The 16,888-nt window shown below is 39.3% G+C and overlaps 3 protein-coding genes across 3 annotated transcripts; all 3 read right to left on the bottom strand.

The window, feature by feature from the left end:
- Positions 1 to 7,187: 7,187 nt before the first annotated feature.
- LOC145613818 (uncharacterized) lies at positions 7,188 to 8,509 on the bottom strand. The gene is made up of 2 exons (XM_081668865.1): positions 8,083 to 8,509; positions 7,188 to 7,786 (listed from the first exon to the last, which is right to left on the bottom strand). Exons 1-2 carry the CDS (start codon positions 8,507 to 8,509, stop codon positions 7,188 to 7,190), a joined length of 1,026 nt encoding a protein of 341 aa, XP_081524991.1.
- A 1,065-nt stretch (positions 8,510 to 9,574) lies between these two features.
- LOC145613819 (uncharacterized) lies at positions 9,575 to 10,762 on the bottom strand. The gene is made up of 3 exons (XM_081668866.1): positions 10,616 to 10,762; positions 9,838 to 10,498; positions 9,575 to 9,702 (listed from the first exon to the last, which is right to left on the bottom strand). The coding sequence occupies exons 1-3, from the start codon at positions 10,760 to 10,762 to the stop codon at positions 9,575 to 9,577; spliced, it is 936 nt and encodes a 311-aa protein (XP_081524992.1).
- A 2,297-nt stretch (positions 10,763 to 13,059) lies between these two features.
- LOC145615036 (thylakoidal processing peptidase 1, chloroplastic-like) lies at positions 13,060 to 16,545 on the bottom strand. The gene is made up of 6 exons (XM_081670117.1): positions 15,439 to 16,545; positions 14,250 to 14,318; positions 14,062 to 14,130; positions 13,880 to 13,966; positions 13,706 to 13,773; positions 13,060 to 13,489 (listed from the first exon to the last, which is right to left on the bottom strand). Exons 1-6 carry the CDS (start codon positions 16,210 to 16,212, stop codon positions 13,369 to 13,371), a joined length of 1,188 nt encoding a protein of 395 aa, XP_081526243.1. The 5' UTR covers positions 16,213 to 16,545; the 3' UTR covers positions 13,060 to 13,368.
- Between the last annotated feature and the right edge of the window lie 343 nt (positions 16,546 to 16,888).

The following is a 16,888-nucleotide window of genomic DNA, read 5'->3' on the forward strand; positions in this document are numbered from 1 at the left end:
ACCCAACTCCAGGGTGCTATGATAGGCAAGCATTCAACTTGCTATTTGGACTAGAGCAAAATCATGTCGCTACAATGACTAATCAGAATGCCATTTAAGATGAAGCTTTTGACCCAACCTCGTTGATCACCCCTTCTAATGAAACCTTTGAGCATGGATGGAGGAAGTCTTTCAAATGGATCAATCGTAAAGGCGATAAGCTGGAAATCGTCACAGGCGAAGGGAAGATGTTTGAAGAATCGGATGACGAATCTAGTGTAGACTTTAAGGAAGCTGAAAAATTGAGCCTTGTGGCCATTACTGAATCTTTATTTTCTAGTTCTAAGGACGAAGATCCCAAAAAGGATTCTTCTCTTGATGTACTCTCTTTTGAATTTGATAATATGAGCTCTATTTTCGAGTATATGCCTTCTTTCGAATCTTTTGAATGATATAACAATCAATCTAATGAAGATGATAATATTAATAAATTAGTTGAATTAATGAATGAACGAGAACAAAAGAAACCGAAACAGTCAATATAGGAACTAATGAAAACAAAAGAGAAGCCAAAATTGGCTTAACTCTAAATCCGGAAGAGCGATCGACCCTCATATCGATGCTCAAAGAATTCGAAGATGTGTTCGCTTGGTCATACAAGGACATGTGTAGACACCTAAAAATGTCTCCCCAAAACCAAACCCGATGATGAACAACCTTTCACCTCTATTATTGGTCGGGTTGAGTATTTAATCTTGGAGTGCTTAAATCCATATTTCCATTTCATAAACCAATCCAATGCATAGCCCATTTTCCTAAACCATAACTTATTTCCTCTTTTCGTGCCTTTAAACCCAAAATAATTCATTTCGTGTCCATTAAAATCATTCATTTCGTGTCCTTTTTATAAAACGATTAGACCAGTTTATTTTGGTCCATAATATGGGTCCAATTATTGAATATTTGGATGGGGATTTAAAAGAGCTTTCCAACGATATATTATAAGCCCAAATATGAGTTATAACGAATAAGTTATGGCTAAAATACTAAATTGGGTCCAAACCGAACCTAAGCCCACCTTACCTACGACCCAATGATCATGTGGAGGGTCCAAACGATTAAATCTCACTCCTAATCCAATTAGGATTAATTAGAAGCTTCTATAAGTTTCTAAAATATCTTAATCATCCTTTTTGAAAAGATAAGATTAAAGAGTTTGAAATTGAATAAAACTCCTCTTTTTGAAAGTCCAATTCTATTCAAATTGAAAGACGTTCAAAGATAGTCAGATATTATTTTCGTGCTTCATATTTTTAATCTAAATCTTATATGGTTGGATAGCCCTTGAAATTACCTTACCAATGATATATTATAATATTAATTCTGAGCTATAACAAAAAAGATATGATTGAAATACAAAACTCTATCCAAAACTGACACCGTCCCACTATTTCGGCCATATCTTTTGTTCTACAGAATAATTTAATCTGGTTTTAATTGGGTTAGAAAGTATACTTCAAGAGATTTCCAACGATATCTTATTCATCTTATTCCGATTTCTGGATCAAAAGATATGATAAAAACAAAAACCGCAAAAACTGTTGTCTATCGCAAGAGTTTTATCCGATTCGAATTCTCATCTTTTCTTGATTCCTCGACCCTCTTTTTTCGCTATAAATAGAGGTCATATCACCCCTTTTTCAAGGATTAACAAGCTTGATCATCAAATCATTCTCTCTTCTACACCAAAAATCATTCTCTTTCCCTACACCAAAAAGCATTCTCTCCTCTCTCTCTTGCTCTAGCCTAAACCCTAGCCACCCTATCATCTCATTTTATATCCCTTAAGCACTCTAAAGAGTCCATACTTGACCCGAGGTTCCGTCCTTAAACCAAGGCGTGAAAAGTATAATTAACTGAGGGTTTGGACTAAATCAACTCTACTTTTTATTTAATTATTCTATTTGATTTATAATTTTATTGAAGTTACTAACAATTTATTCATGATGTAGCAATTCAAGGAAACGCGGAAAGTGAGTAATTAATCACTTAATTACTTATTATTATTCTTATTGCTAGTATCATGATTAGGTTATTTTTATTTGATTTGGACTAACGTTATTATTGTTAAATTGCTTCAAATATTAATGTTTATTCTTATATTTATTATGATCACCATATTGCATGTTTAAAGGGAATATGTAAATGAAAATCACGCTTAATTAGATAATTTGGACAACCGGTTTAGGTTCCTTTTTAATCTTGTTGTTTAATCAAGTGATCACCAATATTTTAGAATAATGTGTGCATTAATATTAAACCAATTTAGCATAATAATAGTTTGGAGCAAATTGAATATTTGTTTGTATGCCTTTGAGATCGCAGGAATTACTTTTCACAATAAGAATCGAGTAGAGGCCAATACGGGCGAATGTGACTCCATGACTCACTTCGTACCATCATCCCCGATCCTCCTTTCGTGGTTCCAAACCATATGGAGTTAGTAATCTCATGGATTATGAATGGGGTGTAACCTTCACGGGTCAATCATTGTTGCCTTCGTTGTCCCTTAATTATGGTTGCCTTAAATGATCCGTGAACGGTTTACAAGTTCCTTAAAAACTTGTTGGCGGCTCCCTACTTTCCTTGTCCCTAATCGTTGTCCCTAATCGTAATGTCAATTCCCACTTCCTAAGAGTGCCAAGCATATTCACACCATGCTTTTAGGTAGGCGCACTTCAAACGACGCCTACAACATGCCTGGAATAGATAGGGAAATTGCGAAACATACCATTCCCTTGAACCTTACCTCTAAACCAGTAAAACAAAAACTTCGACGAATGAAAACTGATGTCGCGTTGAAAATAAAAGAAAAAGTACAAAAGCAATTAGACGCAGGTTTCATTTGCGTATGTAATTACCCAGAATGGGTAGCGAACATCGTCCTAGTCCCTAAAAAGGATGGATGAGTTCGCATGTGTGTCGACTTTAGGGGACCTAAATACGGCTAGACCTAAAGACGACTTTCCTCTACCTCATATTGATATATTGGTAGATAACGTGGCTGAACATGCGATGTTATCCTTTATGGACCGATACGCAGGTTACAACCAAATTCTAATGGCAAAAGAAGACGAAGAAAAGACATGCTTTATCACCCCTTGGGGTACATAATGCTACACAGTCATGCCATTTGGTTTAAAAAATGCAGGATCTACGTACTAAAGAACGGCTTCGACTCTCTTGCATGATATGGTGCATAAAGAAATAGAAGTTTATGTGGATGATATGATTGTAAAGTCCAAAGATAGAATGGGACATATAAAAGCTTTACGCAAATTTTTCAGTCGCATAAAAGAATACAAAATGCGATTGAATCCACAAAAATGCGCCTTCGGAGTAACTTCTGGCAAGTTACTCGGATACGTATTGAGCACACGTGGTATTGAGATCGATTCCTCTAAAATATAGGCAATCGTTGATATGCCTCCCCCTCAAACATAAAAAGAAATTAGGGGGTTCATTGGCAAACTACAATACATTAGTCGATTTATCAACAAATTGACTATGACTTGTGAGCTAATATTTAAAAAATTGAAAAAAGAAGAAAAACATGAATGGGACGATCAAAGCCAAAAGGCCTTTGAGAAAATCAAAGATTATCTCAAAAGTCCACCAATTTTAGCACCACCAGTACCCAAATTACCTCTTAGGCTTTACATCACAGTTACAGACAAGGCCACAGGAGCCATGTTAGCACAAGAGGTAGGAAAAGTCGAGCGTGCAATATACTACATAAGTAAAAATTTCATTCAATATGAAACAAAATATAGCACCTTGGAAAAAAAAAGGTTAACATTAGTGTGGGCAACTAAAAAACTACGACATCACATGCTACCACACACTACTCATGTGATTTCTCAACAAAATCCGATAAAGTATTTGTTTGAATAACCACCTATACCAGGAAGAATATCCAAGTATTTGTTCGTATGATAGAAATGATTCTATCATACACGCTTTTTTGTAAGGAACAAGTAGGAGTCGCCAATGAGTTTTAGGAAAACCCATAAACCTCGTTCATGCCTTTCTCCCAAGTAGAGTTTAAGGGTTATTTAGCATGAATCATAATTTTACCCATGCCCAAATTGGTCTATAAACCAGAAATGAGTTCAGGAGCGAGAGTACCAAGATAACATTCCCTTTAGAGGGGAATCGCGATCCTAGCCCTAGTGCGGCCTCTACTAGCTCTTCCTTTGCACAATTTCATTACCAAACAATATATTCAACGTGATACCTTAAACTAGTTAGTTGATTTTATTTACACACATCAATTCACGTAGGAATTACATCGTGATGTCGTTATTCTTTATTTAATCCAATTTGTGAAAAAGACAAGAAAGTAAACAATGTTCGCCTTGGCTTAGGTGATCAACCAACAATTATTTAATTCAATTCTAATCTTTATTTAACGCAAGATACTGCGAGACTGGGAATGTCTCCCTACTAGCAATAGGAAACATGTCTTGTTGTTTTACAAGGCCTCTCGAAGAGCGAGATTGTGAAAATGCATGGCCGTGCTCAAATGGATTTTAGAAATCATCTGCTCATTGACAGTCAAACTCGGATTTCGAGAAACACTTCTGGACGTAACAGGGATGACGAATAATCTTACCCTGTAGTTCATGAAGAGACATAAAGAGACATAGGAAAGGGGATATACACTAAATGCTCACTTGTCCGGAAGGACAAGTGGGAGATTGAAAGGAATGGTGTCCTTTGGACAAGTGTGTTATTCTGATAGTGGGTTTAGAAGTATTAGAAAGCTAATATATTCAGTAAGGTCAAGTGATCGGAATGCCTGGGTGGAGGCCGCTTCCGATCAGTAATATTAATGCATAATTAATATTACAACTTAATCTTAACTGAACCCTTCGGGTCACTCCCATATCAATGAACGAACCGACTCGACGAATTAATCCGGGAGAAATTAATTCGTTGCCCGAGTATTAAATATTTAGACGTCGGAAATTCGAGCTTGGAGCGTCGAAACCGAGCGTCGGAGAATGTCAAATGTCGAGCCAAAATTTAGGATTTGGCGAGACGGGAAAATGCTTCAAGTAACAAGTAAAATCGTAGCCACGCAAAAGGCTAGGAAAGCGTGCCCAATAGGAGCGTGCCACGTGGCAGCACATATGGCAAAAAAAAGCCATGTGGCAACACACATGACAGCCATGTTGGCAGCACGCCATGGTGGCGGTGCGCCACGGTGGCGACACATGTGGCAAGGGCCGTGGACCCGGGTTGATGGGTCATGGACACGGGCCAAAATATAATGGCCCAACCGAACCCAACTTGGGGCTCAAGGTTGAGTGACACATGGTTAGTTCATATTGCATGTGAAATGCCTTGGGGAACAAGTGAGAAAGTGGTCCACTCCTAACCATGTGACACTTATTACTTGTTCCAAGGGTTGAATTCATCAATCTTTCCATGTGGGAACTTTTTGTGAAAAAGTCCCTCATTGAAAGATAAGTGAAATTGACAAGCTATCCTTCCTAGCCAAAGCATGGCATGAGAATTCTTTGTTTGAGTAGGAGTTCAATAGAGCATTGCATTAGCAAAACCTCTTAAACTCATATAATACTCGGGTTTTAGTCAGACCTCGCTAACTCCGAGGTAGCGGACCTAAAAGTCGGAGTTCGTCCTTGCGGGTGGATTTCCGTAAGAGGCTCACGTATTTTTGGAGTTAGAGCTTTCAAGTACGATCCCGTTTGTGAGGGCGAAGCAAGCTTCAAAGGTATATTCCGGTTTTGCTCTTTTGTATTTATTTTTTATGCTTTATGGTTTTATTAATTGCGAGTGGATCCTTGGCTTGGGGTTGTTTCCGCGGTGAGTTGGACTCACCAAACCCCAACAAGTGGAATGTCTACATAGATATAAAGGAGCAGTAGTGTAGTTTCGGAGAGGTTATGTACGTGGGATTGGAGTGGATTTTATAAGAGTAATGCTTCTCTATTTATAAGGCATTTGGTAGGTGGTTGGAGGATATTGTGGATGACCTCCTTGAAAGTCGGAAGTGGGTATTCACCCTTTTACTTGGTCTTCTGTTAGATGTAGACATTATGGATTGTTCTTATGATCAACGTCTTCAATAGACTTCTTCTTTGCAAGGGAGATTATTTCCTTGATTTTAGGGACCATTAGTAACTATTTTGACATGGTTTTGTACTCTTGTATATCTATCTTGGTTTTGACTTCCAACGCCAATCAACGGTCGAACAAAATGTCCCATAACAGTTATTTTTATAGCTTAAAAACTTAAGGGACCCAACGTCAAGTATAGATGATAAAAACTTGTTATTTGAAACTATGCATTAAGACTTTTAACATTGCCAATATGCATATTTAATCTTATGTATAAAGAGATAGTGGAGGTCAAAGTGGTACATACAAATAGTGTAAAGTCAAATTCTTAGTAATTCTCCAATTAATTCTTGTTTGATTCTGTTAAATCTATTTTCAATTTTATTATTTGTCAAATGTAGATGTCATATGACTTTGATATTAAAAAAGGGTTGGAAATAAATTTGGTATCCGGATTTAGCAAAATAAAAAGGGGATGCCATATTAATTCAAAATGGAGGTAAGAAAAATAAATTAATATAGGATTTTAAAAGAGTTTGTCGAAAAAATTAAATTTTTGGGCTAAATGTCGTCGTACTAAATTGTCACATACGGTTAGCTTTTTATACCAAATTATCGTCGGAATAAGTTTTTTTACCAAATTATCATTAAGGTTGTTTTTTATTTATTAATCCGGTCGATGGGCCATTGAAGTTAGGTGGTTGCTTTAAACGACATTGTTTGGTCTTGGACCAAAAAGAATAGGTAAAAATTGGCAAATTAGGCACAGTTTGCTAACCGAAAATTGGCCTCAACTTAGACCCTTGGCCTCCCGGCCTATGATCAGCTAAAATTTGATTACACTTGAATACTTGATACGAAGTTTTTAATATTTGAATGGACCATTATTATATTATGAACATCACCTTTTTTTTTTGAAAACCGCGCTGGAATAGATTAAGATAAATTTTCAAGCAGTACATAGGGAGAAATTTCCGGGGGGCAACAATTTTCCCATATTTGTTCGACCCCAAACGGAATAAGCTCAACTAAGTGATGAGCAACGAAATTGCCATCCCTTTTTACATGTGACCAAATAACAGAATTAAAAAAGCCACAAAGCTCTTGGGTGGGGTGGGCCATTCCATCCAATTTTTGATAGCTAGATTTTCCCCTAACACTGTATCCAACTCAAATAAAAACAGAGCACCCTGATCAAGCCTTTTAACAAGAGACAAGCAATTAGACTCGAGAACCACATCTCTGAACCCAGCTCTTCGACAAAGACGAGCAGCCATAGTAAGGGCCTTCGCTTCCGCCACCTCAAGAGTCCAAAAGGCTCGCACTCTTCTAGACGTATCAAACAGCACACTTCCATTCGAATCACGTGCGACAACCCCGAGGCCCACCCACTCTTCATCTGCTAGAGACGCATCAGCATTGACCTTCACACATTCAGTAGGAGGCGCAATCCATTTCTTTGGGCTTTCCCTTGTTCTGCTAGTGGGTTTGGCATAAATGCGAGTGGTGTATTTACCTTGCTCCTCCACCAGTCGGTTGACACGACTGAGAAAAATGCTATTAGGTGTTGATTTATTTTCAAACACCCAATAATTGCGTTCACTCCAAATACACCAAGCCAAGAAAACACCATACCACAGCAGGGGCAAGATCTTTCCAGCTTTCAATAAGATCACAAATAGAATCCTTGCTTCTCCAATTAATCATCCCTTCATAATCGCTATCCTCCCAAAGTTCTCTGACACGCGGGCAGTCAAATAAAGCATGCTAAATCGTCTCACTTTCAATGTGGCACCAAGGGCATTCATCTGCTGCAATCATATGCCTCCTATATATGCAGCAGTGCTCGTACGGGCAGAGTGTTGGTACAGATGCGCCAAAGGAAATGGCGTGCTTTAGGACAGATATCCAAACCCCATATACTCACGAAGTCTTGATGGAAAGCATCGAAATTACATCCCTTACCCAAGATATAAGTTGTCTTGACAGAGTACTCACCGGATTTTGAGAAGGCCCATGTAATGGCATCCTGCTGCTCAATTCTGCTCAAAGAGATGGATAAAATGCATGGAGTGTCCCTCTCATTAAAGACTTTGTTAAGGAGCGCTACATCCCACTCATAACGCTCGAAATCAATCAGCTCCTGTACCACATTAATTTCCTCATTCTTGCTGCTCAAAATAAATCTCCCATGCTCGTCAGCCACCCATGGATCACGCCAAACATTAATTGAGGACCCATTCCCCACCCTCCAAATGATGCCCTCTCGAACAAGAGCAATAGCATCATGGATACTCCTCCAGGAGAAGCTGCAATTATGCCCCACCGTAGCTTCTAAGCAAGGCACATTCGGGAAATATTTAGCTTTTAAAACCTTACTCATGAGCGAGTCAGGAAATCAAGTGAGCCGCCACACCTGCCGTCCAAGTAACGCAAGATTAAAGATGGAGAGGTCTTTGAAACCCATATCACCTAAACACTTTGGAGTGCACATTCCCGCCCAATTCTTCTAGTGAACTTTCCGTTTGTTATCCGAGTTACCCCACCAAAATCTTGCCATGGCCGAGTGAATACTTTGAATAACTGTCCCCGAGAAGCGATAGACACCCATCAAATAAGTGGGGATGGCTTGGATCACTAATTTAAGAAGTACTTCCTTGCTGGCTTGGATCACTAATTTAAGAAGTACTTCCTTGCTAGCTTGAGACAAAAGTTTCTCCTTCCACCCTTGAAGCTTCTTCCAAATCTTATCAAGAATGGCCCTGAATACTGCTTTTTTGGATCTCCCAACAATGAATGGAAAGCCAAGATACTTCTCGTGCTTGTCAACTTGTCTCATATGCAGAAGAGCCATAATTTCTTCTCTCCTTGCTGCAGTTACCCCCTTATTGAATGAAACCTCAGACTTATCATAATTAATTTTCTGCCCGGAAGCTACTTCATACTGGTTGAGAATATCAACTACAATTGAGAATTCTTGTCTGTTGGCTATAGTGAACAGCAGACTATCGTCAGCAAAGAGAAGGTGAGAAATTTCAGGCCCGCTCCTACTAGCTCTGGCCCCATGAAGGGCACGCTCCTGCAATTTTTTCTGTAGCATTCTGGAAAAGGCATCAGAGACTAAAATGAAAAGATATGGAGACAAAGGGTCTCCTGGCCGGAGTCCACGGGCCGGAGCTACATCACCACCAACTCCTCCATTAACAATGTAGGAGTACGAAACATTAGAAACACATTCCATCACTAAATTTACCCATCTCCCATCAAAACCCATTGTGAGTAACAACTGTCGGAGGAAACCCCACTCAACACGATCATACGCCTTACTCATATCAAGTTTCATGGCAACAATTCCCTTACGACTTTTGTTCCGCACTTGCATAGTATGGAAGATTTCCAGGGCGATTAAAGCATTATCAGTAATAAGTCTTCCAGGGACAAAAGCGCTCTAATTTTCCGTGACAATTCCAGGAAGAATATTTTTAAGCCGCAAAACAAGAGCTTTAGACACCAACTTGTATAAAACATTGCAGAGAGCAATAGGTCTAAATTCAGTCACATTAGTTGGGCTATTGACTTTCGGGATCAGATTAATGTTAGTATTATTGACACAGCTAGGGGAAAGGGTGCCATGTAAAATACTACTCACAAAATTAAACACATCATCCCCAAGAATATGCCATAATCGTTAGTAAAAAATAGCATGCATACCATCCGACCTTGGGGCTTTGCAAAGATGCATTTGCTGAAGCGCCGAGAAGATTTCATCTTTGGTATACGATCTCAAAAGCTCATTATTAATAGTCTCCGAAATGCAAGGTTCCATTTCCTCCAATACTCGGTGAAAATTAGTTTGAGACGGGGAAGTCGAGGAAAATAAGTCTGCATAATATTTGGCAATAATACCCTCTAAATCCTCTTTGCTTCTCTTCCATTCACATGACAAATCAAAAATCCTCTTTATCTTATTTTTCTTTTTTCGTTGCGAAGCTTTGTGATGGTAGTATTTACTATTGTGATCCCCATCCCTAACTTCCATAGCCCTCGATCTCAAAAACCAAAATGCCTCGTTCTTATCATTGAGATCCTCAAGGGCAGCACATTTTTCGCAACTCTCAGAGGTCACAAGTTCTTTTTGAGCTTCATGATGCAGCTTCTTAAAACTGTCTATCTCCTTACCCAACTTTGAGAAAGTCTTCGCACTCCAGCTTTTGAGCCCTTGTCCAACAGCAGCGAGCTTATCACACAATGGGAGCCCAACAGCTTTATCCCACTCATCTTTAACCATAAGCTCACACTTCTCTTCGAGCAACCAACATATTTCGAAACGAAAACCTGTTGCACCACGCTTTCCCCTCTTCTCAGGAGGCGACTAACAGAGTAGAATGGCTGCATGGTCCGACTTAAAGCACACCAAGTGTTTGACAGATGCTCGGGGGGAAAAGTTGCCCCCAAGAAGAAGAGACTAGATATCTATCCAGACGCTCACGAATGATAGTGGAAGCTGAATTCCCCCTTTCCCAAGTGCACCATTGTCCTTCAAAGTTGAGGTCACGAAGGTAACACACATCCACGGCCTCCCGAAAACCTTCAATTTCTCTCCTAGTTCTGTCTGTCCCGCCCTCTTTCTCTTCATAACTCAGTATTTCGTTAAAGTCACCCCCAAAGACTATGGGAGTGTTCACCTCCGCACAAAAATGATTCAATAAGGTCCATGTGGTATGCCTATCCTCCTCCTTCGGCCACCCGTAAATACCCACAAAACCACCAAACAATAGTCCCATCTTGTCTCACATCACCACAAATATGGTTTCGAGAGAATAAAACAAGAGTAAAATCTATCCTGCTCCTCCAATACAAACAAAGACCCCCTGATTTTCCTCGGCTAGACAGTCCAAAGGCATTAGAGAAACCTAGCCGATCTTTAACCCTCTCCACATCACTTTTCTTTATCATAGTTTCCGACAAGAATATCAAGTTGGAGGCATAAAGATTACTCTACCTACAGAGTTGACGAACTAACCGATGATTGCCCATTCCCCGGAAGTTCCAACATAGGAGACTCATTGGGTCCGGAAGGGTTGGTCATCACCATCCTCCGCCGATTTTGTAGTCAAAGCAACATTGTCTTCCATCCTGCTCTTTTTACCAATGTCGAACCCCTCCACTTCCATGTCATCAATCTCAAGGCTGCGTTTTTGTGACTGAACCTGACTAGCTTGATTTACATCCCCTTTACCTTCCCTAGAAATTCTCTTCGACCCCTTTGAACCTCCACTGTGTTTCGGTCCCACATTACCAACAATGAAAGCAGGCACTTGTGGGGCTAAATTATTGATTTCAGCGCCAACATCATCTTTAGAATGATGAAGTATATCCTGCCTCCCCTCGGTATATGTGTCTTGGAAGTTTGTAGTAGCCAAAGTTCTCACCACATTATCTTCACACACTTCCCCACTAGTCACCAAAGCTGGAGTCTTTCCTTCAACCTGCTTGTTCCCCTTTGAAAATGTGTTCTCACTTTCTACTTTTGTAGCAAATAAGGCTTTGTTCTTTGACAGGGCCTCCATTTCTTCTACTTCTTAGACCTGCCCTTTCTTGGAGTTGCTTTCAGGTTTGTTTTACCACCCAAGCTTCCTACTCTTCTCCTCTTCAGGCACCGCATGGCAATCCCTTTCGGAATGCCCCATGATTCCACAAGCAAAGCAGAAGTATGGCAGCCTTTCATAAGCAAAGTCTACCATGATCTCACATCCTTTCTTATCTAAGATACGCCGAAAACGTCCGAGAGGACGCGTCGTATCTAGCATTAGTCGTACCCTTCTATATCGCCCAATCCCCAACATGTCTTCTTCAATTTCTAATATCTCTCCCATCCCATTTACAATCGCTCGGACATGAGCGTCCGATCGACAATTGAACGGTAAATTCTTAACAAGAATCGAGAAAGGAGAGTGAGTTAATCGAATTTATTCCGGTTGTTCATCTCCTTCAACTTCTTTCAACAAGATTAACATATTATCAAAGCACCAAGGTCTACCCTCTAAAACCCTCTCCTTATCCCTCCAATGAAAGAATTAGAAAGCAAACAAATTAGGACTAAGAGTTCGAATTACCAGACCATGTGCCGGAGCCCAGATGCTTGTCATTGTCTTTTTGAAAGCTTCAACATTGAAATTTCGTTCAGTTAGAACCCTTCCCATCAGCATTAAGGTTAGGTTCGATTTAGTCTGATTAGGGCTTATATCTCCCAAATCAATTGCTTCTTGTGTCTCGTCACCAATACTAAGGTTTGCATAATGTTCAGAAAGGTCGTCTGCCATCGCTGAGATCAAGAAAAAAGACAACCCACGGCGGTAGAACTACCGGCAATCACTAGTAGAATGAGGGAGTTACAAAATTTGTACTATGAACATCATTTAAAAGCTATTACCGACAGAATATTTCAATCACTATTGGCGAAGGATCCAAGGAAATTGCGAAAAGGTCCGTGAAACTCCGTCTCTGGTTACTGCTTCTCGCTGCAGGATTGAAAGTCAATCAAATCCTAATAATGTACTCTTAGCTCTTAAGAAAAGCGAATACAAAATACACATTTGACCAAAAGATATAGAGCATCCTCATGCATGACGTAATTTTTTTCTTGACGAAGTAAGCACGTACGTATTGTACAATTCTAAATTTTTATTAAACAGAAAACATCTTTCATTTTTACGTAGTAATTTCTTTTCTGTGCTTTGAAAATTGAGTTTTATACCAATCTATCAAATTATCAATGTCCCAAAGTGATAGCTTTAATACCAATGTAACCGTCTCAAATAGTACTACCTCCAAATAATATGTAACGGAGGTAGTATAAATATTCATTGAGTACTCCCAGCAAAACCTTAATGCTTAAGAATGGCATATAAAAGAATACGGAGTACAAGATAATGAAACAAAATCACCATTTGTCAACATTCTCAACAATATTCAAAGTCAAAGTGTCATAAAAAATGAACCAACCATTACAACACAAACCAATTGAGATGATGTCAGACTGGATGGACAACATAATCCATCATAATAAATTGTGTTATAAAACTTATATGGAACAATAGCTCCCAGACACTAAAAATATTCACAATTGTTGGTATAATCAGAGAAAAACGCTATAAGAAAAATTATGTAAGTGAGGTCGACACCTTCCTTGAACTAAATACGACGCCATCACCTCAGAACCTCTTTGTCTAGGAAAACTTGTCATGAAACTGCTACATTACAGCTTTCTGCTTGTGGTTCATATATAGTGTCTGTCAATTTGGTTGGAGGCCAGTATCGAAAAACTGATCTGCCAACAATGTTTTTGACAGGGAGTGGACCCCTGAAATTACAAAAATGAAGCCAGATTAGCAACAAAATTAGCAAGACACCACATAGATATCGGATTTGCGTTCTATAATTCTCAATATGGATGAAAATCATCTTGAACAGCCGCAAAACAGAAAGATGCAAGGAAATGGTAATGACATGGGCCAAAAGCCTAATCTTTCTAGGCGAGTTTAAAGATAAACCGAACAAATAGGAGCTGCAAAATTACCAGTTATGAGAGTCGAAGCTGTTGTTGCGGTTGTCTCCCATCACAAAGACATAGCCTTCAGGCACAATCTGCATATAACATTTGCAAAAGAACATTAGCGAATTCCAAAGAGGAACTTCTAGGATCATGTCAAGGAAGCGACAGAATGGGAAAAGTCAAGGCTTCTGAACATACCACAGGATCCATTTCATAAGCTAATGGCTCCAATATAAATTCTTCTTCACGAACAATACCATTTACTAACAACTGCCCATTTTTCACCTGTTACAGAGTTAATTTAGACCCAAGTTATATCGAGAAAGAAAATGCACAGAAGCATAATTACAAAAGTACAATTACCTATAGAAAATACTCACTTCAACACAATCACCAGCCGTTGCTACAATCCTTTTGATGAATACATCCCCAGTGGCAAAGCCTATTTCCTGAATTATTTGAAACACTAAGATTTTAATCATTCTAGTCACTAGACAAACTAAACGAAGGAAGTGGGGGAAATTTCAGCATACCATGCTGAAGCCCAAATTTTAAAATTAAACAGTACCTGAAGAATCGGTGGTGTTTTGAATATAACAATGTCGGAAACCTCAGGCTGCCTAAAGATGTATGAAACCTGGAAAAAAGAACACACAATTTAGCCTTCATAAGCTCCAGAATTCCATCAGACTTAAACGGAAAGACAATGCTTTAAGCCTTTAACAAACTAAAGAGTTAAAACACCCTAAATCAATTAGCTTCATAAACATCCAAAAAAGACGTAAATTTGGTACAACAAATGTTCCATAGCAGTTGACTGTAATTACACGTCTGCTCATTCCCAAGGAAACATAGCAACTATAAATGACCTCACAGACAATTAGACTTGCAAAAGAGCTAACCAATCTGTTCGGAAAAAAATGAAATGATTTTACTGTACTCAAGTACAAACCATCTGTTATACCAGACGTTGCCAAAAAAAATGCAGTTATTCTAAGTTATCTGTGTTGAGAGTCTGATAATTTGATACTTTCAAGTTGTTTTTTTCCACTATAGAAAGAAATATCATCAGAAGCAGCAATCTAAATCAAATCGATGGTCACTGATTGCTCGAGTTTCTTTCTGCATAACATATCTGCTCTAGCAGAGACAGGAACATCACCCCAGAGGCATAGCATAATATTGCAGCACCACAGCACAAAAGATCATACTACAATCCTTCACAAAATGTGAACAAAATATCAATTCCGTTTTGCCACATTCATGTCAAGCATAACTTAAAGTTTCCTAAAGTTTTAGGGGCAACATACTTTACTTAAGATATTGTATTTCTTACTAACAAAAATTTTCCTTTAAAACAAAACACTAGTAAGTTTTAACATCTCGATTTAGCATAAATACTGGTACAATTCAATGGCTAACTTTTCGTAATTTTCTTTTAAACATATTTTTTCCTGGAATTTATCAATAGCAACCAATTCGTGGGTTCAGAAAACTTGCTACACTAAATGAGAAATAGCATCACTATCAGTAACAAAACACCGATGTGAATCAATCCAATAAAATATCAAATAATCCACTTCAACACCAATTTATGCACAATGTTAACAAGAACAATTACCCCCATCATTCATACTAAAGCTAATTGCATTTGTAAATACCAGCTCACATCATAATTTGAATTGAACAAACAACAACCCAATACACTTCAAAACAATGTAATTAATCACATTTCTTAGTCAATGTAAAATAACTACCTTCTCGGCCAATATCCGGTCACCAACATCAAGCGTGGGGCACATTGACGATGAAGGAATCGACCTCGGCTCAGCTAATGAAGACTTGAACAGCAGATTAACAGTGACAGCAGTGAAAACCGCCTTCGCATCATCCGACGAGAAGTTGAACATTTTCGACAGCCAGCTCTTCCTATCAATCACTTTCTGCTGCGAAATCACCTTAGAAACATCCACAGAAGCAGAATTCAAACTCTCAACCTTGTTCTTCATCTTACTTTCATCAAAAACCTTCGAAGTCCCTCCTCTATCCACATCACTACTCGTGGATCGGATCAACGCAGGCTCATTACACGGCAGCCATTTCGAAACCTGCAAGAACGGAATAATCGACGCACCCCGAAGCGGCGCAACTCCCATTGACATTGACCCCATTGGACTCGAAATTGAACCTCCAAAAATGGCGGAATTCACCAGCGACATCAACCCAGCAGTCACTGGACTAGTACTACTACTATTCCCAGTAATCAAATCCGCAGCAAGAGTACTAAACGACGACGTCCTAGAGCTCGAACTCGGCTTCGATCGCCGAACATCCGGTTGATTATTCGTGCTATTATTACAACGAGAATAATGGTAATTCTTCCGCGAATCCAAATTCGGGTTCGCAGCCGTTGCACGAGGCTTGGTAACAAAATCATGAATACATCGGTAATTCGTAACACGGTGACTAGCTGAGGAAGCGATGTTCTGGGCAACAATGGCGGAAAAAGAGACGGTGTATCGGATCGCCATGATAACGAATATTGTAAGATCGATTAAGATACGGAGCAGGTTGGTGTGAGAGAGATGGCAAGGAAAAGGGGGTGGAAATGGAAACCCTAAAGAGTAAAGAACTCCATTGAAGGAAAATCGATTGATTGATCGATTAGGGTTTCGAGGAATTGAAGGGTGGAGAAGACGGTGAGGTGGCGGAGAGAGGGTGGGTTTGTGCGGTGGTTAGGGTGGTGGTTGCGGCGGAGAGAGAAGGGGGTGGAGCTCAGGTGAGCTCCAGGAAATGGGGAGAGTTTTGGGTGTTTGTTAGGTGTGAAAATTGAGATTGTGGTTGGGGTAAAGGAGGAAGGTGGGTTAAGGTTAACCAACAAAGTTGGAGAGGACAGAGGAGAAGAGAGAAGAGAAGAGAAGACTTTTGTGATTTTTTTAGGGGTGGAGATTAAAGAAGTAGATGGGGTCAATATCGTGGGTCATGGCGGCTAAGAGCATGGGCATTGGTGAGGTTACTCACCATTCTCCACCTCACTTTCAACTATCTTTTTTATTTATCTTTTTTCTAAATTATCTTCCACCTCACCTTCCACTATCTTAAGCTACTAGTGTGAGTTACCTTATTTATTTATCTACAATGGTGAGGTTACTCACCATTCTCTCTCCTAACTACCCCATCATTTTATCTTTCTCACTCTTGTTTTAT

This window comes from Chenopodium album, chromosome 25 (genome assembly GCF_948465745.1).
Source record: "Chenopodium album chromosome 25, dcCheAlbu1.1, whole genome shotgun sequence".
NCBI lineage: Eukaryota > Viridiplantae > Streptophyta > Magnoliopsida > Caryophyllales > Amaranthaceae > Chenopodium > Chenopodium album.